This window comes from Colius striatus, chromosome 9 (assembly GCF_028858725.1).
Source record: "Colius striatus isolate bColStr4 chromosome 9, bColStr4.1.hap1, whole genome shotgun sequence".
NCBI classification, from domain to species: domain Eukaryota; kingdom Metazoa; phylum Chordata; class Aves; order Coliiformes; family Coliidae; genus Colius; species Colius striatus.
The window spans coordinates 24268314-24295578 of NC_084767.1; the positions used below are offsets into that span (position 1 = coordinate 24268314).

The following is a 27265-nucleotide window of genomic DNA, read 5'->3' on the forward strand; positions in this document are numbered from 1 at the left end:
TTATCATTTCCATTATTATTTTTCATTGCTAAAATTTAGAAGAACTCACTCCCGACAGTAAAAAACTTACACTTGCACTTTCTCTGTCTCCTTTTCTCTCTGATAGGCAGACAGGACAACCGTAGCACCATCATAAAACTGACCTTCACACACTTTGAGATCATTCCAAGTCATTTTTGAGTCTTCTTTAGACCAACAGTTCGACGCAAGATTTCCAACCACCTCCACGTCACACATGTGACACTTTTAATAACAAAGTTTACAAAAGTTTATTTCATCACTCAGAGTCTTTCTTCACCTCAGACACTGAAAGCTGCACATGGCAGATCCAACCTCAACTGGTAGTCACAAGAGGGAATGGATCAGTTTTATTTGCCATTTCTAAGCAGCCATTTATGTTTAGGATCTCAGATTAGTTTTGATAATGGAAAGCGTCTGACTTTCACAGCCACTCTCAGTCAATTTCAACATACTGGTGAATACATATAGATGGCACAAGAAAGCACTGCAAGCATACACCGAATGCAGCTTTGGTGGAGGTTCTGCAGGACAAGCTTCAGATCAAGTTTGTCTCATTTCTTTAAAAAATGCAGCTAATAAATAATCTCTCCCCTCCATTATTCTCACCAAATGAGAGACTCAATATAAATTGCTAATCAATAAATGAACTCAATTAAGATTTTCAGATCTTGCTCAATTTGGCAGGGACAGGTGTAACAATATAGGTATCTATGTGTCCTGTAACTGATGGGGCTCCTAACAGAAGTTTCAAATTAACGTTATTTAAAATGTTTTCTCTAGATGCTAGATAGTCCCAGAGCATTCTTGAAACTTCCCAGGTTTCTACTAAACATAGTTCCCCAAAAGAAGCATTAACAGGAATACAGGTTACATGCTAGCCTTAAGGTTACTTCTTGCCACTCTCCCCTACCTGAAGAAGTTCTTGAGATTGGCTGCAACTGAACACCAAACACAGCTAAGAATGTCATACACAGAAATGAGCTGAGGAAAACGAAGCCACACTGTACTGTGCTTGTCATGGACTGGATTACCCAACTCGACCAGTGGAAGAGGAGGTGCCTTACGGCAGATGGTGTCAACACAAGAACTGCTCAAGTCATGCACTTCAGGTCCCTGACCTTCCCCACACCTCAAAACTTCCAGACAGAAGCACGATGGAGTTTGAAGCCCAGTTTCTTTTCCAGCAGCTCCAAACTAAGTCCTGTATCAATTAGGGTCACCAAAGAGGAAGATGCAAGCTCCTTCATCATGACATGCAATGCTTCAAGGAAGCAAATCTTTCTCAACTGTTTACTGCTTCCACAACTAACATATTGGCCAGAAACAGGGTCATGATTAGCAGCTCTGTTGTTAAATTCCAGCCTTTGACTACAGTCTAGGGTAGCCCATGTTACAGAAGTTAACAGGAGAGTCCCTAAGACTACTTACTCCAACAGCATATGTCAGAACTACAGGAGTTGCAAACAAGGCCTGACTTGCAGTGGCAAAGCAGTTTAGTTTTAAGTGATGTTAAACCAGATCAGTACTATTAATCAGATTCCATTCCTTAAAGCACCAGGTCTCTAGTCATGTAGCACCCATTATTTCACGGGCTGCACCTCAAGGCAGAAAGAAGATTATTTGGTTTTTTTTAAAATCAATTAATCCCTCAGTTATTGGATTTTCTTATTTTTAAAAATAATTGCTCCCATCTCTTGTTGACCTCTGTTTCTGGTCAGCTGGTCAACAAAAGAAGCAGTGCTTGGGGAACAGATGCTAAGGACACAGAGTTCAGGCAGCAGCATTTGGTGCTGAAGGCATCTGCTGTGTACACCATTAAACGTTTTGCTTGCTGTTGCACTGCCTTCTCTGATGTCTGTATAGACTGCAACATTCTCAGCAAGTTTTGTAAGCACAAATAAACTTCTGTTTGCTGTATGCAAAAGCTCACAAACCTTTAGCCTGCCTCCTAATACTTTAAAATGCCAAGTGACTCGATTATCAACAGATTTAACTATTGTGACCCATTTATCAACAGATATATTTTTAATGGCACAGCAGTTTGAGGAGACAGTTCAGAATGAACTAACCCTGCTCCAAGTTCTCTTCTCCCTCTGCAACTTCTGTATCAGTACCAATTGCTTTCTTTTCTGACACAATACTCCATCACTATCAAAGAAAACAGTCCACAGGCTATCTGTAAGGAACATATTATACCATTGAAGAATTTGTTCCTTCACTGTAAACCTGCTAAGAAAGTAAAGAACGGTACATGGGGAAAGCATACAACATATTAAGGATAGTTGCACACACAAGTGGATGTACAAGCAGAGATCAGCTAGTTTGCTTCCACAATATGATTAAATATGAAATGAACTATGTAGTAGATACATCCCACACTCCCTGCCTGAGACAGGAGGAAGCCCTCATACTAGTAAAGACTGACATTTCATTTGGTCCTTTAGCAGTTATCTTTACAGAAGAACTGAGGAAAGAAAACCCTGAAACTTTTAAAAGCAGGTAACAGATAAATTGTGTTGATTTTTCAAGTACTTTTAATGCCCTAAAATAAGTTAAAAGTTAAATATCAATTCCTTTTCTTTTCTCACCGTAGTATCTTTCCACGCAGATAAATAAGCCTCTCAGGATGCTTGGGTTTTCTTTTCTTTTTGTACTCAGAACATGGACAGTACTTATTAGAACTATACCAAGTCCTGAAAATATCTGGACTAAGTTACCTGTTCCATCTATGGCATACACCTAAAACAAAAACAAACAACCAAACAAGCAAGTCTTGGATGTGAAAGACACTGGGTCTGAACAGAGGATTCTGCAGATGGCAATGCCATGTTTTGCCAAGGCTCCAAAAAGCAGCCCGCCTTAACCAGACACAGGAGAACAGATCCAATGTCCACCACTCCCTTTTGGAAGACACCTTTGGGGCATGTATGAGATGAAGCCCTCCTTTCAGGATGTTTTTCACTCCATCTGTCCTCACAAAGCAGTGGCCTTTCAGTAAAGGACCATGTTTATAAGCTTGTGTCCTTCCAAGCATGACCAACTACTCTGCTTCATTAGGGCTGCATGAAGCATCATCTGACTGCTTACTAAGAGGCCACAGAGAAAGGATAAACAAAATCCCTCATTCTGGCACAATTTCCAGTACAGGAGTTTAAAGGGCAAGCAGTAACTTCTAATGTTAAAGAGTTCTTTCTAGCAGTTTCACCCTAACACCAAGAAAAAGAAAATATAAAGATCCCAGATCTGCCTTAATCAGGAAGAAATGTAACTGACAACACTAGAGAGAGTAAATATGGAAACATAATGCCAACAGTAGTCAAATGCTAATTAGTGTACTGACTGAACCAACTTCAAAAGAATGCTAGGGCAATGCAACTTCTTGGATGTTGCCTTCAAAGCTATCAGGTCTATTTTGTCTGATGACTACTTGGTTCACCACCAATTAATACCAGTACTTGCTCAATTACAGTATTAAATCAGCACCAATGTAAACATAATCATTGGACTGGCCAACATGACAGCACAACTGCAGCACAGGGAAGAGTTCATCTCTTTGGGAAACACATTGCTTTAGGAAAAGCCTATGTTGAGGTGTCTTGATCTCTCTTCAGCCCTTCTGTCAAGTAAAAGGCAGTCCATCAGCCTGCAGGAACAGGGTGACAAACTACAACTAGTACTGTAGCACAAATCTCTCTGAACCATTCTGATGTTTCCAATAGTTGATTAAAAATAGGAACCCCTTCCAGTTGTCAAGCTCAATTGCTTCTGAAATTATCCATATCTCCAAAAGCTTAAATAGGTTCAGTTAATTATGGATATAGTGGAGGAACACTTGTAAAATTTTCTTGCCATACAGATTATCATGAAAATCTCCAATCATTAGTATAGCAGCTCAATGGTACAAAAGTCTGATTAAGCCACAACCAGCTGTGTGCTCAGCTCACAAGCAACAGGCAGCACTCCACAGCAGCACTTGCTCCAAAACATCATGCTGCAAAGCATCCCTCCCATATTTTATGTTCTTGAATCTCTGCACTAAGGAAGTCTGTAGCCCAAGTCTCAAATGTTGGTGTACATCCTAGTCAGTCACATCGAAAGCATGAGGTGCTTTCCCAATTGGCCTTCACTGCTTTACTCCCTGAACAGAGTAGTAATGGCAAGGCTGCAGTCCACAACACAGTCTTCCAAGTTTTTCCTCTTCAATTACATATTCTTATACTCTTCAATCATGCCAGCTTTCTGCACACTCACTTCTTTTCACAGTGCAGAAGCTGAAAGCTTGCTTATGAGGAATCCCCAGAGGCTCATGACAAGAAATCTCCAGAGGTACAGCAAACATGCAGGCTTTTGGCAACAGCATGCTACAGAAATTAAAAGATACTGTGGCAGACACTAGAGTATAAATTATGCACGTTGTAGCTTTAAAAACAGAGGAACTTTTTTTTTCTGCATGCTAAAAAGATGAGCTAGAAAATGGATACAGGCTCTGAAGCAGAGCTATGACAACTTGTCAGTCTTGTCCGGTATTTTTACTCCAAACACAAGTGTGTTCAGCACTACAAGGAGCTTGATGTAGATGTGCAATATCCCAGCCTTGCTTCTGGGCTGTAAGAGCACTGGCAGGTCTGAAGAACTCTTATTAAAAACACCACCATCACTCGTTTTCAGTCTTCTTCTGCTTGGCAGAAAACAATCCATGGTCTCAAGCACAATTATTTCAGTATTTGTGAACATGTACATTTTCATTAATAGGTTGACCATAAGCCAACATTTAACCTACTGCATTTTTGTCTAAACTGCATGAAGACAAACTTTTTACTTTTGTATTGCATGACAGGTGCCCAGAATTTAAAAATATTTCATTTACATTTGCTGTGGATTTTCTGCCAGTTCTAAGCAAGGAACCATAACAAACCAGAAGATTTTTTAAATTGAGAACAAAAACCCAGCTAAAAATTAAGATTCAGCTCTCCTGTTAACAAATACTTCCACACAGCAATGCTGTTTAGGTGAACACCTTAAACATAAAAATTCAAGAAATTAAAACGTTACATGTATGTTCACCTGTGCCCAACACTGTCATAGTGGTGTCATGGGTTTGTGTGGAGCCACATTTCTTTGGTAACAGGGGAAGGAGGCTGCAGTGCTGTCCCAGTATGCAGTTGTCAAAACATCCCCCAGCTCTGAGGTGCACTCACCTCCAGCCTTGCCGGGCCAATCTGTCATCACTATTTAAGAAGGAAAATCTGAGCTGGAAGAGGAGACGGAGGAGTGGTACAAGTTGGAGGCAACCATGCAGACCCCACAGTCAGAGAAGGAGAAAGGAAGGCGGAGCACTGGACTGGAGACATTGCTGCAGTCCATAGTGAGAACACAGGCTGTGCCCCTGCAACCCATGGAGGGCAACGGCAGGACCAAGAGCCACCAGCAGCTCCAGGTGAGTGCACCTGGATAGGCAAGAGACTGTGTGAGGAGGTGGCCATGGCGCAGGCTGTGCTGGAGCCACCAGGCCACAGAGCAGCCCCACAAGAGGCGGAGAGGAGCTGCAGCCTTTGGGATGAACGCACGTCAGAGCAGTCCTGAGATGCGGTCCTGAGACACAGACCTGAGACACGGTCCTGAGACATGGTCCTGAGGAACCACTGGGAAAAGACTGATTGAACCCCCCATTCCTTGCCCTGCTCCGCTGTTCAAGGTGGGGAGGAAGTAAAGCCATGCAGATCAGGGCTCTGAGCCCAGAAAGAGGAGAGGGGTGAGGCAGAAGGTAGTCCTAAAGGGCTGGTTGTGCTCTTCATTATTGTACCACTCTGTGTTGTTTTCTGTTTGTTATGTTTTTGGTTGTTGGTGGATTAAATTCATGTCTGTTTTATTCCCCAAGTCAAGTAGTCTCGTCTGCTTTGCCTGGGCCAATAAGCTACAACTGAGCCGTACTTGTCCTTGAATCCCAAAGGCCGTTGGTTCTTACGGCCTTTGTTCCTAGAGCAGCCTAAACCATGACAAGTGGTTAAACTGCTGCAACTACAAAAAAAAGACAGTGGGGAACACAACAAGGTTTTCCTCTTTTTACTGCAGGTCATGTTTCTAAAGTATGTGATGGCACTTTTCTTAAAGTTAGAACAAGAATGTAGACAACCACTTTAAATAGCCTCTATTTATAGAGTTTGTGTAACCACATACAAGCTAGTATAAAAAAAAACAATCCACCAGCTTGAATAGATAATCCTTGACCAATATTACTATGAAAAGAGAGCACAGCTATCAAAAAAAAGGATTTCTGTTTCAGAAATGCTACAGTCCTCTGAAAGCACAAACTTTTTATAAGATACAGTGCACGTCCCACGTATTTGTAGACTATAAAGGAGTATTAGAAAATTTGTGAAGGCATCTTATGGAATGAGAATACAACTCCTCTACTTTCAGAAACAGTCTTTCTACACTACTAGCAATGTTCACGTGCCATTCTCCATGCTCAGCTTAGGAATTCAAGCTATTAATTACATCGTCCTTCATATTTGTATATTAAACAATTCTATGACTGCAACTATTATATATATTTAATGCTGAATTTAGGCTTTGTGCATCTGAACACAAGCCAAAAGTCTTCCAAGAAACATTTGTCTAGTAACTTCCCCTATACATTTCTGCCTCCCAGAGAACGCTGAACTATAGAGACTGAAAGTAAGAAACCAGAAAGCAGAGAATAGGAAAAAAAAGTTACAAAAGTAAGCAGAATTGTCAAAGTAGTTCAAACTAATAAGAAAATAAGAAATAATATAATTTCTCGTTTCTAATAAGAAAATGAGACTTCCTTTTTCCTACAATTCACATACATAAATGCAAACATTACAACTCAACTGCTCAAATTAGTCTAGTTTCCCTATACATCAAACTATCAGGACACAGAATGGCAGGCATAATTCCTGAGAACCAGAAGCGTGCCCCAAGTGTTTTCCATTTTTGGAGTCAATCTTCTTCTTTTGACAGTCAAACTCTGAAAACAATGGCTGAAGTTATTTTTATTGCAATAGCACCTCTCCTCCCTTGCAAGGTTCTGCAGTTTTAGTGAAGTACAATAATGAAATACCAACATTTCTTATGCTTGAAAATTCCAAGTTGTCTGGAGCTTTCCGTGTATCTACATTAAGATAGCACAATCATTGACAGATCCTTGGAAAGCTGTTTGCTTGATAACCATTGAAATTGCTGTTTTTTAAAGACACTTAACTAAACAGCCTGCGAGACAACTAGAACTGGCAAAGTGTGCTGAAGGAGGCCACTTGTCACCACATCTGTGCTTTCCAAATGCTCCACTGTATGCTCCCAAAAGAGATTAAGCATCCACATCCAACATCAGAACTTTATACACCAGCTTGAAGGTCCAAAAGAAATTTTTTCTTTCTACCTACCTCACTGTCTCTCTTAGGTGTATCATTTTTTTTGTCAGAATAATCATAAAGTACCAGTCTCAAGAAAAATTAACAGGGGAGAAGAGATAAGAGTGGAACCTCAACCAGAAGGGAGACTCTCAGGTCTGACTCATTTGCTCTTCCAAGCAACCTCTGTCAGACAATTGTAAATGCTTATTTATTCTTTAAGGAAGAAGACCATTGAGATAATAAAAGCCTTAGGGCTGTTTAGTTACTGGACTGCAAACTTAACACCAGGAAATTATTATTCCCACTCTCCGGGACTCATGACAATGCATTCAGAATGATGGTGACCCATTCTGAACTCCCCAGTACCAGATACAGCAACAAACTGCAGTGAGCCCAGCAGATGGCCAATGAAATAGCGATGAGACTGAAGCACAGGTAGTACAAAGCGTTAAGAGACTTGGTCCAGTCTGGGGAAGAGAAAGCTGAAGGCGAGGACCCTATTGCTGCCTACAACTACCTAAAAAGAAGGTATAGAAGAGACAGAGTCAGGCTCCTCTTAGAGGTGCACAGTGATAAAGCAAGAGGCTGTACACAAGCTGCAAAATGGAAAATTCTGACCTGATATAGGAGAAAAATTCACAACAGGGGAAATTAAACGTTGGAACAGAGACCTAGAGGCAGTGGAGTCTCCATCCTAAAAGATTTTGAAATGCTAACTGGCCTAGAGAAACCAAAACCCACTTTAACAGTACCCTAGCTTTGCGCAGGAGTTTAGATCACCTCCATAAACCCCAAGCAGGCAACACTTTTCTACAGCCCATGATATTGTAGTAATATGCAGAAGATTTTTTTCTTTGTCTCAATGTGAAGTTCCCTCTGAAGTTCCCGGAAATAAAATGTAAAGTGACAACTACTAGACTAATGATGAATACTCACCACCATATTGTAGGCATCCAGAACTTCAATTTCAAACTGAAACTTTCCACCTTGGTAATAGCCCTCATCTAAAAATGAAAAACACAAGAAAAATATTTAGAGAAGGTAACAGACACCATATAATACAAAATATGTCATTACAAAGATTAAAACAATGGCACAGGTTTGTCATCAAATACCTAACCTAGCAATACCATAACACCAGCTGCCACCTAGTCCAAAGTGGGGGTAAACAGAGTGTCTTCCTTTACTGCCAAATGAATTTCTGCTGTAATGATCTTAAGTCAGAAGAGAAAACAGTCGCAGAGTGACACCAGCAAAACTGCTTTCCTGATCAGAGTACTAGGTAATACCAAGCTAGAGAACCCATCAATTGAACTTCTGAGGTCTACGTCAAAGTCCTGCCATACAGGCCGTATGGCATGCAGTACCACAAATGACCCCTGGTACGAGCTGCATGTACCCTTCATTTGCTAATGCATGCCAAATCCTGCTCCAGGATTTGGCACATATTCCAGACTTGTGCTAGTAATCACATATCATGGTTAGTGTGAATAACAGTGTGCAAGAGCATGCTTCAGAGTGCAGCACAATACAAGAACAAGCTAGCTCTCTTACTGTAATTACCTTAGAATGAATCATCCGTTAGGAAAATCTGCCTGCTTCTCTGTCAACCTCAGTCTCAATACTGAATTATTAAAATGGCTAAATTTTGAAGTATGAAATCTGAAAATATCTAGTTCCATATAACCAGAGATGATATAATGGGATAATAGTCAGTCTGCAGCTCTTCAGATGGCTGTGCTTGGAAGCTAAAATGCTTGCAAGTGATCTGAAATGTGTCTGTCTGGCACTGACATTGATTATCGATTTTTATCATTGAGAATGGAAAATAGAGAGGTACTCATCCCACACTGGGGGTCTGGGGCTCCTAAGGAATCCTCATGCTCTATCTTGAGTACTCTAGCTCTCTGTACCACACACCACAGCCATGGTGAAGGCTTGATGGTCAGAAAGGCTGGTTATCATTGAAAGTCATTTTTAAAAATATTTTTTAAATCAACATTGCAAAGGAAAGTTCTGTGAAGCAATACACAGTTTACAGAAAGATTCAGAAGTGTATTCTTATTATGTAGCTCATTGTGAATCATGGAAAAGTTCTAGCTCCTCTACTGCGTGTCAGAATTCTCTTTCAGGATGATGTCTTCTGGACCTGCTGTCTTCACGGTCCCTGCACAGATCTAGCACAACTTTCTATTTTCTCCTGCCAAAAAATGCACCACATGCTCAGGTTTCACTCCATGCTACAGTCTCACCACGAGCCTGTAGTATCCCCGTGCCTCACAAAAAACACCAGAAATTGTGGAATGCAACAGCAGCATGAAGCACGAAAATAGAACATCGCTGGTCTTCCCCACCCCACATAGCAATGTTTACAGATGTCTCCACACTGAATTGCACAGCACAAAGCTGCAAGCCTTAGCCATTACAAATCTTGCTTCAATAACCCATCCAGAACATGTTTCTCAAATGCATTATCCATTTTCGATCAATTCAATTTTGACATTTGATTTATTAACCAGTCTTCTCAGGCATGCTACATTTTACCAGAAAGTAAATGCATGTGCACTGAATTCTATGGGAAAAAAGCAAGATAAAAGTATTTTTTTTCTGTTTTTCGTACCTAGTGAGATAAAAATCAGTTCAGCACATCATTTCTACAAAACAAGAGGTAAAAAGGTAATACCAATATCCTTTTGATGGAACTGTTAAATGTGCAAAATACTGACTGCTCCAGGAAAGAATGATTAGAGAAATGGTCCGATATACCCCAGGAGTTTAAACAACTCATGCATCACCAAGCTACCATACAACACACAGCTAACTACATTTTATCATAGAGTCATAGAATGGTAGGGGTTGGAAGGGACCTTTAGAGATCATCTAGTTCAACTCCCTTGCAGAAGCAGGTTCACCTAGATCAGTCCACAGAGGAACATGTCCAGGCGGGTCTTGAAGACCTCCAAGGAAGGAGACTCCACAACCCCTCTGGGCAGCCTGTGCCAGGGCTCCATCACCTGAACAGTGAAATAGTTTTTTCTTACGTTTAAGTGGAACTTTTTGTGTTCCAGTTTCATCCCATTACCCCTTGTCCTGTTGCTAGCTACTACAGAAAAAAGGGATGTCCCAACCTCCTGACACTCACCTTTTAGATATTTGTAAATATTAATAAGATCCCCCATCAGTCTCCTCTTCTCCAGACTAAACAGCCCCAGTTCCCGCAGCCTTTCCTCATATGAAGGATGTTCCAGTCCCCTGATCATCTTGGTGGCCCTGCGCTGGACTCTCTCCAGAAGTTCTCTGTGCCACCATCTAGTACATTGTAACAGCTTTTTAACCAAGTGTGAGGAATCCTCACTATTCTCAAGCATGATGCCATTCCTTTTAAAAGTCATAGTCAAAATAATCTCAGGTCTATCAGTGATCATACTAAAACAAACAAGCAAAAGCACAGAGGAATTCCATGCTTGTTACAGTGCAAGCCATGTATCTCAAAGCTTTGCACAAGCCTCCTCAGTGCCCTTTGGCCCACAAGCACTTAAGCTATCACTTCACAATATAACCAAATCACATGAGACACCCACATGCATTTGCACAGGGAAAAACCTGCTACCAGTACAGAAAGGTAAAAGAGAAGTATCAGTGCTGTTAAGGTTGTTCAGGAAGTCCAGCAGTTGAAAATTATTTTCCTTGGCATAATTTCACTAGTTTCTTGATTCTGTAGACTTGGAGCAAAGTGCACAGCAGTTCTTCACACTCCACCCCTGCCAATGTGAAATAAATGCCTTTTTATGGATGTATCTGCATGTGCCTTGTGTCAAAGAAAAGACCTCAGATTTAATGAATCCTCATTATAACACTGTCTAGGTCCTTGGCTCCAAGCACAGACAGCAACATCACTTTGACATTGCTGAAGAGATGTATGGGGTGGGGAAAAGAAAGTTGAACAGTTGTTCTTCATTTTCTCTGTTCTTCCCCACCATGTAGACCTAGCTCAGGATAGCTTCACTTCCATCCAGCCACAGAAGAAACTCCATGCCCACATGTAGGATGAAATCAAACACGGCAAGCTGTGCTGAAAGGAACAAGTCCTTTCTCAGTGTACAGAACCATTATGACAAGAGTGTAGAGTTTCCTGCTTTTTTTTTGAGGCTTACTAAGATGAACTGTTGTGCAGAGGCGTTAAATTACCATCAACATCACCAAAAAAGAAGTAGCAAGTGCAGACGGTAAAAGAACACCTCCTTTTGCTAGAAAAAGCATGTCTTAGATTAGCTCAAGCACACTTTCTAACCGCATATGAACACCTTCACACCACAGGCTGTAAGATATATCTCATGTATTAATTAATTTTCTTGTATTAGTTTTTCCATCTTCCATGGAAGACTTAGAACACTATACGCATTGTGCACACCACAAGTAGTTTCCACATACTGATTTACATGATCAAGTCCCCCTCAAAGACAACTGAATACATTCAGGTCATCACTCCCTTGCATTACAACCCATTTTAATGTTCCAGGTTTACCTTGGCATCCATCCATGCTAGCACTAACCAAAAAACACACTGAGTACACTGCAGGTTCTGGTATAAAATAAGTAAGGACATATTTAAGGAATGAGAAGATGAAAGTCTCCCTCTTCCCCGCTTTTTTGCCATTCTGCCTATATGTTTGTAAATCTTCTCACTAAAGCAACAACAAAACACATTACTCATTACCAATCACTCAAATGCATATTAAAAATTCATATCTCTAGAGAGCCTCAGTACCCAGCCAGAAATCTTGCAATAAATTAACAAGGTAAGCCTTAACAATGAAGTCATCTTACAGCATCTCAAGCAAGTAAACAAGTTCTCCCACATGATAGTTTCCTTCCCTGTACCCCACAATCCCATACAGACTGAGACAAAGACTCTCAATTTTTTAGACATGGTGGAAAAAACTCAAGTTGTGGCAAATTTAACAATAGGAAGTGTGGTATAGATAAATAAAACAGTCAAATAAAACAGATTTAGCATGTAACTTAGGAAGCTGGCCACTGACAAGACTTTTGCAAAAAGGGAACATATCTGGGCTCTGATTTTCCCCCTAGTGCTTAAATTTATGTCTTCAAGCTGTATTAACAGAGTAAGCATTCCTCCAACTTCAGTCCAGTCTCAAGTTTCATTACCAACAACCTGATACGAATCTTAGTTTGCATTTTTATGGTGTTTTGATGGCTAAAAGTGCTGTGAAAATAACAAACTATTTTATCATTTTAAAAAGAAAATGCAAGATAATTAGGACAGGCCACAAAGGATGTGTTTTGATAGACGCTCCCTGAATCAGCAGCGTTGAAATGCTCAGCCATGCTCACCAACACTTGTCACTTTATGGCATGCAAATCAGAAAACAGGCTCTTTATTACTTCCCTGAAGAACAGGACTCTAAAATAACCACACTAACCCCAACTGTCTCAGAACTGCAGGAAAATTCCACTAACTCTACACATTCTTCTCGTTTTCTTCATGCACAAGCTCCCTAAACTCATCTCTTTTTTTTCCAGGTCATTACCATGTTTTACCCTCAGCTTCTGATTTTGTGCTCCAAATATCAGTGCAGCTGGCAAGATTCTGACACGTTATAAGCATCCTTATTCTTCCTAACTTTTGATCCAATAAGGTACTGTCACAAAAATAACAACAGAAGCAAGTGGTGGCATACGAGTCATTTTCAACAACAGAACAATTGTTTCAGATGACAAAAGGAAAAAGATGTCTCAAGACAGCAGAGAATGTCAGCAGCCATCTGCCTTGGGAACACACACAGTTTGTTCACTGTGGCTGTAAAATCTAAGTCTTACCCATTTTCTAGTGTGTACTACTATATATCATGGTGCACTGTAGAAAGCTATAACAAAGGTAATTGGGATTTCTGGAGGACAAGTAGCTTTTTACACTGAAAAAAGCAGTCACCCTCATCAACATTTTCTACATATTAATTTTAATTTAAAACTCACTGTCACCAGGATAGTATTTAATGTCACAAAACTAAGAAAGGTTATTGTGAAAAGTGGGGAGCAGAAGAGACAAAAATATTTCCATTTGCCGGTAACGTTTCTTTTTCTTTACCAAACCAATCTTTGAGAGAACCTAATGAAGCTCCTTTCACTGTCCTTTCAAGACCAGCCACATTTGAAATGACTACGTAAAATACAGCACCCAAGAACCAGTTTTGTCAGTAACAAGGCCTGAACACTGACACAAAAGGCATTTCAAATGTTAAACCATGTTCTATCAGTACCTTCATGGCAACCCAACAGCCAATTACTTTCAGAAACTGTCTTGGTGTAAGATCCTGTATAAAACATGGTTACATAATTCAAGTTATAACATTAATCAAAACATAAGATAGTTTAACTATAAAATAATTAGTATCCCTTTACCAGATCTGTCACAGAGGATGGAATCTCTGTAACTGCACACAAGCAAATCAAGAACCTTAAGAAATGAGACAGTTAAGAACCTCTTTGCTCTGCAGATGACCAGCCCTGGTTCATGCACACTTACTGCGTAAGCCCTAACACCAAGAGCTGCAAGGCAGCATTAGATATTCCGACACTCACAGCAGCACTGAGTCCAGCTCTTGTTCCTCAATTAGAAAGCTTAGATTAGAAAGAGATACTTGCAAAGTGCTCTCTTAAGAGCCAGACACATGAGCAGGATTTTTAGAAGCAACTCAGCTCCCCGGCACAAGAGACAGTTCCAGACAAGGCGAGAGGAACTGGCTCTTCCACTGGATTGTCAAGATTTATGCTACATTATTTGGACACTACAAACATAGTTGCCTCAGGGAAAAATTTTGGCCCATTTGAGACAGAAAAATTCTGTGACAACTAAGCTGCCTCTCAGAAAAAAACTATGATTTAGCATACTCTAAAAAAAATCTCAATAATGAATGGAATCAGAACGCTAATTTTTTTTTTAATATGTTACATTCTGCCTTTAGAGAACTGTGCTAAGCTGTAGTTGATCACAAGATTCTGTACCTGAATTATGAGTAGCTGAAAATAGATGTTTACTTCAGACTGCAACTGCAGAGTCTTCAGCTATGCAGCTATATTTAGAATACCAAAATGTTAATTAAGATCATTTCATTCCCAAGATAATTTCAGCAACAAAGCTAGCACAAAAACCATGTTCTGCATTCAACAACTGTCTTCTAGGTGAACCTGCTTCTGCAGTGGGGTTGGACCAGATGATCTCTAAAGGTCCCTTCCAACCCCTACCATTCTATGATTCTAATTGCAACATCTTGCTGCATAGCAGTTAACACAAAAAAAATTACAATATATTTAGACACTTTAGAATTAGTCTAGAGAAGCTACCATCGCTTCCAATTCAAGACACTGCTGATGCGCACAGTGATGGTCTTGTGTTTTCGAAATCAGTTGACTTTACAACAAAGCAGCATCATGCAAACTGAAAGATGCAAGCAGGCTGAGACCGAGTAATCGTGAATGCATCTCCTGCACTGAATGGGAAGTTAAAAGTTCTACAGCAGCACCGCATTTACTTTTGCTAACACCAGGAGTGTTTTTCCACACCAGGAGTCACGCGAACGGACATGTAACAAAGACCGCCCAAGATTGCTGCTGCCGAGTAAGTACGCCTTGATTTGGGGTAAAAAGCAGCAACAGCGACATCTAGCGTCCGATTAATTTCAAGATTCTGGATTATCCAAAACGTTCCCAATCTCCTGTGAAGTGTAAACCGTTATTTCTATAGGTAAAACATCAGGATAACCACAATATTGCATTCAAATTCTGTTGTCAATAAGCATCTACAAGAATTAGCTGGCAAGGAGGATCCCAGTCCATCTAACTCAAACAATTTTGTGTACTTGCACATGTCGATGCTCGCATTTAAGCTGTTGTAGAGTCTCAAAAGTAATACACAGTAAAAATAACAAGCTTAAATAATCTCCCATGAAAACTGGCTGAAAAGGATAAATTTGCAACATAACAGGGCTGTAATATAGTAACTTCTCTAGATGAAGTCCAAGATTTTTATCAGCAAATAGAACAAGGTGGTTTGAAACTAGCTGAGAAAAAAAATGTTTTCAATCAAAGTCAGCAAATAACACCTCAATATTTCCTAAACCTGCTCAATTGATGGCCTTTTTATTTGAATCTATTTCTCAAAATCCAGCCCAATTTTTCCATTGCCTGTATCTAGTAATGACTGTATTGCAGCCAGTCTTTCTTTGCCTATAAAGTTTATTGGATTCTTAAGCAAACTCAGAATTCTTTTTCCTGAACACCATCACAGACAGAAACAAAAGTAACACTTTAAAAACATTACCTGGTATTACAGATAGCTGAAAGTAATGAAGCTTGTTTGGGTCAGGAAAATTCACTTTACATGTACCTGTAAAGCAAAAGAATAATATACGTGAGACAATTGGGTTTCCACTGTTGGGAAAACAAGTATATAATCTTCCACACTCTCAAAATTCCCTCCCTGATTGAGCCTTACTTTCGAGTCAGGTGATTTCCTCGTACACTTTCTCTCGAAGCACCTGCTTTCTTACAGATTACCTGCAGTAATGGAATTTCACTTCTTCAAGCTGTGAGGAAGAAGCTTATTTCCTTTCAGTAAACCATGCTGCCACTGCCAAATGATTTAGTCTTCTGCACAGACAGCAGCTACATGTTAACATGACAGCATACAGAATAAGCATCTTTTCAAGTTCTTTATCAGTAGTGTGTATATTGTAACATTTGATCATACACTGCGGTCTGCAAGAAGTCATGCCCCCACAGTCCTATGCTAACAAAGGATTATTTATACCTGCAAGGTATATACATACAAGCTTTACTGAAAATCTCATCCAAAATCCAGTGAAGTCTCTGCTCAGCTGTTATAATGAACAGATTCCTTCTGCATAACCAATTACATTCATTAACAGCAAATGTTATGAAGCATCATTACAAACCAAATGCCATGATTTTATTCTGATACTAGATAAAATTTAGAGAGAATAGTGAAAATTAAGAACAAGTGTGGAAAAAAAAAAAAGATAAAATCCTGATCTGATGACCATAGTCTGTGGTTTCAGTTCAACAGGTGCAAGTTAACAGCATAACAGCCTTTTGTTCGTACTTGATGACACAATAAATTGCCTTCCCATGCATAAAACTGGCCTTTCCTGACTATGGCAGACACAAGCTGTCAAGCTAGCACTAGAAGATGCGTATATCCATGGATACATTATTATCCATATTATGCAGCCTTTATCCTCTTAACCCATCAAGCTGGCTGTTCTTGTTCTGTAGTCAAGGAGCTAAATAGTATTAGAGATACAGACCTTATTTGCCTGAAAAAATAACTAGAACTGTACACAAATGCCAGCAATGCTTTCACACTGCAGTAACTACAAACCTTGACATGTTTCTCAGATTTTTCTTATTCTATGGAAGAGTCTACACAAAATGTTCAACAGAAATCAAAATTACTTGGTAAAATCTCTAGAATTGCCTTTAAGGAGAACATACAGAAAGGAAGAGCTAAGTAATGCCTCTTCCTGCCCTCCCTTTTTGCTGCTTCTGTTCTATATTTCTCCCCTTCCCTTGTAATTCCTCCCATTGGGCAGTCTGTACTCTGAAAAGCCTGATTTTCAAGATCTGAGCATTAATCTGATTTAGAATAATTAGTTAATAGAGGATGCTTATAAAAAGCAGCACTAGGAACTTTAACCTGGAGAGAAAGAAATATGATCAAAGCTTCCCTTAGCTGAGGAAAGACCAGAAGCTTCATGAGCTACCTGCCAGCATAAGAGTGAACATTCACTGCTTTTCTCTGCAAAATAAGTGTATGGACAAGATGGTGTGAACACATAGCACAGTAAATAATCTGCACATACATTCTCAGCCTGCTGCAAGCAGCTCATGTCTTTTCCCCTGCAAGTAAAGCATCTGAGATAACTCTGAAATGGGATCCTGCACCACAGGAAGTTACAGAGAGTGAGCAATGGGCTCTGAAGGTACCTCTGAGCTTACTGGGCAATGACTTCTTATGCTTGCATGTATTCCAAGAACGCATGACAGAATGACAGCGTTCTGGCCAACACTTGAAGGAAAAAGCTCAGTAACAACTCAGCTTCACTGTCAACATCCATCTTTAGCAACAAATGCAGAGCAGCAGAAATTTTATTCCCCCTCATAAGAGGGCTTTGTGTTTTGCTGTCCACTACAGAATTAGGTTTTCTAAAACTAAGAAGCAGAAAACATATCTGATTTTTAAATACCTGTCCTTTGCTTTACAAACATGAAGCTATTTACTCTGTGCTCTTCATAGCCTTAAAGTAGTCAGCAATACTTTCAGCTTTTAGCATAACATACAAGTAAGATTCCAGGGATAAAACGACATGACCTTGCTTTTTGCCCCCTCTGTTTTCTTCTTAAAAATATGGGTTATTTTTAAAAAAAAAAAAAAGTTTTCTCATTACTACTTTCGGTATTAACAAATATATCAGGTTATAGCTTGCACATTAAGTGAAAAAGCACTATGATGACTTAATGTTTCCTGAGAACTCTGCCCTTAAATCAGAATCTCCCAGTTTGGAAATGAGAGAACGGAGGAAAACCAGGCGTGAGGCTATAAATGCACTCTTCAGTCCCAGGTACCTTTGCGGTGTTTTATGAGAGGGAAGCTCCCAGTCCCCCAGCAATCAAACTCTGGAGCCAGATGATTGATACTCCTTCCAAAGGACACTAACAAGGGTCCACTTGTTTACAGTCCCTTAGGAGAGAGTAACAAATTAAATCTTTTCAAGCCCCGTGGCAGATTTTTGCACAGCTTTCCCTAGAGGTAAGCAATATTATGAGCATCCATACTTCAGTCAAAGCGTTCAGTTCAATGGTCTTTTTCCCCTTTTAAATGCATGCCATTAAATGCTATACTTACAAGGTAAATTAGCCTCAAGTTCTGCAACCTCTGTTAAAAGAAAAAAAAAAACACACAAGTTATTTATACAAGCACAAAGCCATTCTTTAAGTCCAAACTGGCAGACTGGATTTAAACCATTGTGTAAATCACATTTTATTTCAAAATATAATTAAGCTGCACTGCAGGTTTACTTTAAAATGTCCCTTGAAGCCACACAATTCATTACTAAAAACGCTCACCTGCCCTACAGACAGTGCAAATGTATCATAATGTGACTGAGATTGAGGTCTGCCAAGACTAAAGCACCAGGGCTCCTAAGACACAGAGTTCTGGCATTCAAAAGCTGCCATTATGCAAACTTTCCAACTTGTCAACATAAGGCAATAAAATGCAGAAGGCCAGAACTCCACAGCCTGCAAAACACAAGAGCAGAAAACCCTCGAGAATCAAGGTGCCAGTCCAACAATGACAACAAGCATGGGAGGTGCAGAGCCTGTGTGAGCATCATCATTCTCCAACATCCAACTGCTAACACTTTTCCACCATCAGCTACAGTCTCTCTATGGTAATGTGCTGCTTTTGTAGGGAAGGCTCCACACATGCACTGCACATTCAAAAATAGCTACTAGAACCCTAACTCAAGGGTACTGACACACTAGATGTGCTCCTGCCTGCAGAAACCAACACTAGAGCAAGGAAACAATACAGACAAATCTTCATTTCAAGCACCTGGCACAGACATATGCAGTAGTAGTAGGTGATAAAAATCAGGTCTATTGCACAACTTTCCCCAAACCTCTGCACTGCTGAACAAACTTGAAAGTATTAAGATTTCTTTGCTCCTGTGCCTGTTGGATATTTCTCCTGGGAGCACAGTTTGCTATAGATAATGCAATTCTGTTTAATTAAAATTTCTTTTTATTTATTACATTTCCCATGCATAAACCTTAGAAATTATTCATCAAAAAAGGAAGTAACCCAATTCAGTTGCATAGGAAGGGAAATTTATTACTAAGCCCTTTCACTGCCACATTCCTTTCTCTGAAAGACCCCTGGCTTTCTCCTCTTTTGTGTATTTTATTGAAGTCTCACTCTCAAGTATCTGTATTTCCCAAAAGCATGAATGAGATGCATCATGATACCTAATCAAACATATTTTTGCATTTTCTGTAGTTTTTTTTTCACCTGATTTCTAACTTCATGTTCTGGTCCGCATAGACATAGCCCATTTATTTGGGCTAACAAAAACGTGTAAGAAATTTTAACACCAACTCAAAAGCATATGTCTAAAGAAAACTGTAATTCAGTTTAAGATATGGGGAGCAATTCTTGGAATAGAATTGAAACTAAGACTTCACTAGTTTCCTACAACTTTTCTTGCACCCACAGCTTTCCAAACCTCGATAGTCTCTGCAGAGAGCGTGTTTATTTGACTTCCACCTCCCACTTGCTTGGCACAGCCCTGGTACCATCCCTGCAGCCTACTATGCCATGATAGAAACCCCCAGCAAAACAGAAGCACTGTGTTTCACACTTACCTAAACATTTCACAATTGCACTCTTTAAAAGCCCACACTCTGCAGCACTGGAGCAGCCACAGCTGCCTTAATCAAAGTGTGTGCTGAAAGACTAGGGCTATACTTTTGCTAAAGTGTATTGTCCTTATAATATATCAGAAGTGTAACTTCAGCTATAATTAAGGACTCTTTTTTTTATTTTTCTGGTTAAAAAAAACCCCAAACAAAACCACCACAATCAGCTACTGAAGGCTGCAGCTATACAAATCCATTGTTAAGAGTTAAACTCACCAGCTTTTCTTAACTAGAGGCACTATCAATCTTCACTAGAAGTTTAGGACCTGACTCTTATTTTAAGGTGCTGACTGCTATCCTTGCTGCTTTCTATGTTTGTGTGTTTGGCTTATGAATCCTGCCCACCCCTTGCTTCAATTCTGAGAAGAGGGCAGCAAGGAAAAGGAAAATGGCAAAGGACAGGGCAAGTTCAAACCCATCAACTGCCCGACTGCAGCACCTCTGCAGAGCTGGGGCCTCACTTCTGCTTCCTGCAAGGTTCAGTAGAGAGTTTGCCGATCACCATAGTTCCTTTCAAGTGTGAAAAGTTTCTTGTAATGCATTCACACTTCTGTGTTTCCTTTTATCTTGGCACAAGAAGAGAAAGTTTTCTTGTGAAAACACACAACAATGAAAGTGCTCACACCCAGAGTACAGATCAACCTGCCCTTTCTTTGAAGGTGAGCACATGAAGGCTGTGACACCTAATCCACACAAAAGCATTGATGATAAAGGAAAGTTCCCCAAAATTAACGTTTCTAACCATTTCCAGAACAACCATTGAAATTGAAACAACTTCATCAAGACTAAAAAAGCAGGTAAATAGCTGCTTCAGTAATCTAAACTTTTAAAATAACATTCAGTAAGGAAACAGATGTCTGTGATTAACACTAATTAGCACATTTAATGGGACAAACTACAGTATTTTTGAGTTTTACAAAGTCTATGGCTCTTTGGTAGTCTTGACTTTGAAACAATTTTTGTATTGTGCTGCTCAGAAAGCAAACATTTTGACTGCATTATTCAACCTCCATTAAGACTGATGTTTCAAGTTATGTATTTTCTACCTAAGGTAATACGACTGACAAGAATATTTTCCACCAGAAAATATCCTTTGTGCAGTCTGTCAACATATTAACAGATTTATAAATAAGGAAAGTGGAGAAGTAACAATTAGAGCCCCAATGCACTGAATTCCAAGAGCTCCAAAAGCCTCACTAAAGAACATTTAATCTCACAATCTTTCTGACTTCCTCTTTCAAAAAATGACTGTAACTAGATCTAACAGTGAAGAAAATCCCAATTAACTGCATTTCATAATATGGCTAATCAGTATCTGTGCTCAAGTCACACTCAGGCACCTCATCGCTTCTTAAGATGCCAAGACTACCTGATGATCCAAGTCTCCAGAAATATTACAGAGCTTCCATGGACAAACAAGGTTCGCCAATGCCTGCTCAACATTGGCTTAGCAGAGGTTGTCGCATTCAAAGGGGACAGAATGGTTTGGCAGAAAACAACCCCACTTGCGTTCTAACTCTCCTCAGTGAGGTAGGAGGTTAAATGCAGCTAAGTATAAATTTTGAGTGATGCCGAACTTGCCACAATCAGTCCAAGCGTGTTCACTGTCTGTGAACTATCATGCCTCTGGATTCACTGGTAGTGGACTGCATCTTCAGTCCAGTCAAGCTCATGAACTAGCACAGCCACACTCCAGGATTTGGACACATTCAGTGAGAAAATGTGACGACTGGCTACTTTAACAGTGCAGTTTTATTCATGCAACAGATATACAGGTTCTTACGGATTGCAGGTGATAGTGACTGTCTGCAGAAGAAAGCACATGCAACAGATAGATATCTAAGCAATACAGTGCATGAAGTTACTAAGTACAGCCTGGCTATAAAAAGTTAAAGAGTAATTACTCAGTTTACGTCTCACTCAAGGTGTCCCAAGGTGGGGGAGGAAGAGAGACTCAGCCATCAGCTGATCCCGGGAGTCAGAGGTAGTCTGTGAGGGAGCTTCCCTGACATGTTCATGATGGTGTCTTCCCTCCCAACATCTTGCTTTCTTTAACCATTTCATACCTTTTTTTCACCTTCAAGATGGAGTTTGAGTGACTTTAGTAATAAATACCTTTATTAAGATGTGTGAAATTCTCTTGCGTCACATTTAAAGGTAGAGCTTACAAAAAATTCAGGGCACAGACTCAAGGAGTGGTCGCACCTCAGAGGCAGGTAGCCTTTGGGATAAAGGCGTGTTTTGGTATTAAAATGACATTATAATTAGCAAAGTTCGCACTAAGGACAACATTTTGTCAAGATTTGACAGACCACTGGCTGTACCAAAAGTGCTGCTTATCAGTTCTAGAAGGCCATCTCATTCCTGTGTATGATCACAGAGTCTGACCGCAGAGCCTTCACTTTGCTTCACACTCCATGGTATTTGCAGGGAATTGCTTGTGTTGTGAATTACCTAGCAGCAGCAGCTGTATCCACCCTGTAAGCCTTCTTGATTTTATACTTTTCCTTAATTAGTGAAAAAAAAAAAGTTTTAATTTCCAGGCCACTGAGGTAATTATGCCACGGAGGTCCAGAAATACTGCAGAATATCTGAAATCCTCTCAGGCAAGAGGGAGTGCTGTCAAGAAGTGGCAAACCTGAGAGCCCTGCAAGGCCCTGTGCCCACTCTGCTAAACCATCCTGGGTAGGTCTAAAAGGCTGTAAACACAGATGCACACCAAGAGTTTCTGCAGGGAAGAAAACCTAGACCCAGACTAGCTCCCCATCAGCCAATGTGCTGTTCCTACACACCCCAGTGGCAGGTAGATTCACAGAGTCCCACTCTTGACCCACTATGAACTTGCTTGTATAGTTCCATATGACATTTTAAACTGTAAAAAGGTAAAAAGGCAGAAGTTAAACCTGTCACAGACTTTGGAAGAGTTGAATGCAAAGTGATTATGTCTCAGAAGCAGCTCAGGATCTTTATAAAGTGAGGGAAAGCCAAGCCTAATGAAAGTAATCAGAGCTATTTATAAATGATTTCACAAACAATAACTCTCCCTGTCTGTGACAATTCTCAGGACTGAAATAGGAACACACTCCTGATGGGTGCACAGGTGTATGGTTTACAAGACACCCACATGAACGTGATACACAGTAATGCACTGATTATAATGACATGGCCTGGCTCCCTCCCCTTCCCCCACCCCCACCCTACCTCAACAAATCAGAATACAGAAGTGCTCTGTTTACCGGCCTTGCCACAAAGAGTCAGGCTGTACGCTTCCCACTGGAGCTTTGTTTTAAGCACACAGAACGAAAGCACTATTTCCTCAGTTCATCTACAGCTATACTTACTTCTCTCAGTTTTGTCCAAAAAGCTTTTCTTCTGTTTTGTTCACCCATTTCATAGGCACAGAATCATAGATCTTTTAAATTTCTAGAGATTAAGACACTCTAACAAAAACTCCATTTTTTAAGTATTAATTCTAGCAGTGTAATGCCATTTGCCTCCTAATTGCACCCATCTGTCTTCATAGCTTGCCTTCCTTGGCTCTTCTGAACTGTACAGCCATATATACCAGTATCAGAAGTCAAACAAGCTGCCAGTTTTTCAAAAGAGTAAGATATGTATATTTTGCTCCCCCTTCCAAATGGTTATTTTAAACAAGATGCTACCAAATCACATGCTTCAGCTTCTATACACTTCATAAAAACTTACTATCCTGACATCAAAAACTAGAAAAAGACGTTGTGGTTGAAAGTCCCAGTAAGAATTCTTCAAATTGGCTTACATTCTTCTTGTGTCCTTTTGGCTTTACAGTATCTATCACAGGCTGCAAGCATGTTAGTGTAAACAAATTCTTTAATAAACATAAATCATTCATCATGCAGATTTCCACAGTCTCCTTACAAAACATAGGATTTCAGTTTGTGGGTGCTAAGAAACACCACTGAAAAGGAAATGCTTTTGTGATTTAAGTTGTTCAATGTGCAAAAGTTATTGCATCATTTTTAAAACAATGCCTCAAGTATTCTCAAGAGTGTTAATGAAGGAAAAATTGTATTATTTCCTCAAAAGTAAAGTATTTTTTCCATCTCAATTTTTCTCATCTGTTGCCATGAGAAGGGATATTACTGTACTCGAAGGCTTGAAGAAAGCAAATATATGGGTTCTCCTCATTTCTATTTACAATGCACATAGACCTCACTTGTATTATCTTCCACTGACATTCTCTCAGGCTTACACAGATACACACCTGAAACATTTGCCAGTTACATAAATCCAGTTGTGAAAGCCAACTCAGCTGTTGAAAACAACTAAGGAATAAACCATGGTAGCTCATTTTCTTAGATATTATTTCAAGTTGTTACTGAAAATCAAGTTGCAGTACTGGTAATGTAAAACTGAATGATGTTTAGATGCACTACAGAAAAGCATTTCAAGGGACAACTTTTGTGATTAATAAGCATACACATCACTACTACTACTGACATTCTGTTATGTTCTTTATCTGTAATTCAATTTAGCAGTCATATTATTAAACATCACAGTACTTGAACTTGTTCTCAGCCCCTTTCAAATTTCCAGAAAGGATCTGCCTTTCAAATTGAGCATTGCATGGTACACAGAATCTTGCAGCAGCAGTCATGCAGCCTCGGTTCCTAATTTCATGACATTCCCCCTTAGAGATTAATTAATGATCAAAAAATGCCTCTGCAGCACAGAACAAATTGAAAGCTGCTAGAGCCAGGCCTAGAATTAGGACCTTATTCTCCAGTCGAGTCTATGGTGAAAATCCAGGGAAAAACAGAGCTGCAAGAACAAGTCACACTGAACTTTCAACAAAAGTTGTGCTTTTGTTAAATATCCAATATCCAGTTGTCTCAATTCCCTAAACAAAACTTTAGGGACACAATCTTTTTCCTAACCATGGTATGTCCATGAAATAACCCAACAAAACAAGCATCCTGAGCCATGACTAGTATTTGACCATAATACAATATGGCATATGTAAGCAAAGGAATAGCTTAGAAAAATTAACAAAGGGCACCAGTATTTTAAGAGTAGCTTTTTCACAGAAGTGGCAAAAAAGCTTGTTTGACTTGCACCTGTCACTAAAGTCAAGAACAGCATCTGATGACACTCCACCGATATCTCACATACTTCCGGTTTTAGTAAAAGTATTTCAAATGCCAGCTGTGCATTTTTTTTACCGTGCATATGGTGTAAACAGTCAACATACCTAAATTATATTTTTTTTCCCTACTTTGAGGCAACATCAGTTAGGAGACATATGTAGTTGGTCTATGCCAAATTATTTAAAGTTTGTAAGCATCATCTACACTCAGCAGTGGCTAGGGTCATGGCCACCTACCCCATAAGCAAAATGGTATCGATCTATTTACCAATCAGCATACACAATACATTTTTTAGGACTGTAGGGTTATCAGTGGGACAACACATCCTTGAAAGAGATCTCGTAATGCCTCCCTGAACAGGACTACCTCCACAAACAAGGCTGTCTTTCATTTACCTCCAGATAAAAAACAGACACTGCCTCTGTCTGGGTGATACCTCTAGTAAAACCAGCAGACATCTGTCTGTAGAATTTATTAGACTATCACCAATTTACTGTGTACAGCTATCTGACCTTGGTTCATAGACTATCGCCAGGCAGGATTTAGGGTACTGTGCAAGAAAGAAAAACGAAGCTTCCAGGACAGCCTCCTACGCATCTAAGCTGCGGGCAAGAACATTGCCAGACCAGTTGCCCACTGTTCTCCTGTTGACTTAGAAGCTATGACTTATTTGAGGACAAAAAACGATCCATGGGTGCCATGGGAGGCGCATAACTGTCACTGAGCTTTCTAATGTAGGAGACCACAGTCCCTTGGTCTTTTGACTTGGAGACTTTAAGAAGTATAATAAAACCACTTTTCTCACCTCTTTCCTTACTGCTGGCCAGTATTTGTCTTCTTTTTTGTAGAGTAAATTACTTTTTAATTCACAGGTGCCAGGAGATAGACATGATTAAGTCTTTCACCCATTCTGCAACTGTCCTCTGTCTGCTTGATAACAAGGTAAACATTACTAACAACTTCTACTTACACTACTCTTACAGGCTCCCACCAACTCTGTTTCAAATTTCATACAACAGCCTTAAGTTCAGCATATACCAGGCTATTACAATTTCATACAGCCAAGTGGTAAAATGCACTGGTCCTGGTCCAGAGGCAACAGCACCCTTGCTGTATGCACAACTTTAGCAGGCAGCTCTCCACTCCCTATCAAACTCATTCCTGCAGCTCTATATGTGACATAAAACCACTATCAACATCTGAAGTCCACCTTCACTCAGGCTCTCAATATTGTAGATTCTGCTGCAGCTAATTTATCTTAAAGAGATGGAGAAAATTCTAGAAACTTTTGTAATTGAATGGTCTACATTCAGCTTAAAGAGCAGCTTAAAAGAGAATATCCCCAACACATCTTTTCCAGACTAGCTATTAGATTTTCCTCTCACATCCAGTGTGTACTGGAGTCTTCTACTGTCAATTCCCATTTCAGTCCATAAACTATTCCAACCAGACTGATACTTGCTCCTACAAGTCTTTCGGAAGACATGTGATACAACTTTCACACACAATCAGATCGTGCTTGTGCACTCACACTTGACAGAAGGATGCTGGTGGTGACCTTCTTTCAACTTCTAACAGTTTGGAACTCAATTCATTCAATACTTGGTCTGTGCTGTTTTGCTAATAGCAGGAACAGTAATTACAATGTAAATATTAATTTTCTATAGCTTCCATTCTTTTCTTTCCCAGCAGTCTTAGGTAAGGTTTTAGTCACAAAAGTGAAAAAAGTGACCGCTCTAAGAGTACAGTAACATTTCTTACAGCACCTCACACTATACCAGGCACTATAGTTGAAGTGTATTTGTGTGACACTGCTATTTTGCCTTCAAGTCTACACCTGTAGGTTAGTGAAAATCTCAGATTATATATATTTAGTAATTTGGCTTTGTAGCTTAGCCAGGTTAAAGAGCTTACTCCTCCTGCCCCATATCTTTCCCCCTCAGAATTGGAGTTAACCAAGGATTTCCAAACTGGAAGACTAAAGCAAGCTCTTTGCTAGTTACCACATCAGGGTCTAAAGTGTATTAAAACTCCCTGTCCCTACAACAACACCAGAATTGTGAATATAATGTTCTTAAAATCTAGTTGAGGCGCTTCCCAGTGCACTGAGGCAACAGCACTTGCCTGAAACCTTGCTACAGTACACAGTTATATTTCAGATCCACTCTCATTCAGAAAAGCCATAGTTAGGCACAATCTTTCAGGCAAATATACCAGTATCAG

The 27265-nt window shown here is 39.9% G+C and overlaps 1 protein-coding gene across 5 annotated transcripts in view; it reads right to left on the bottom strand.

The window, feature by feature from the left end:
* UBE2F (ubiquitin conjugating enzyme E2 F (putative)) overlaps positions 1-27265 on the bottom strand; it is an 84804-nt gene that overhangs the window by 53431 nt on the left and 4108 nt on the right. For all 5 annotated transcript variants that reach the window (XM_062002684.1, XM_062002686.1, XM_062002685.1 and 2 more), the window contains exons 3-5: positions 18343-18372; positions 15739-15804; positions 8334-8401 (exon numbers count right to left, since the gene is read on the bottom strand). In XM_062002684.1, the coding sequence (XP_061858668.1) occupies positions 8334-8401; positions 15739-15804; positions 18343-18372 (164 nt within the window). The remainder of the gene's footprint in view (positions 1-8333; positions 8402-15738; positions 15805-18342; positions 18373-27265) is intronic.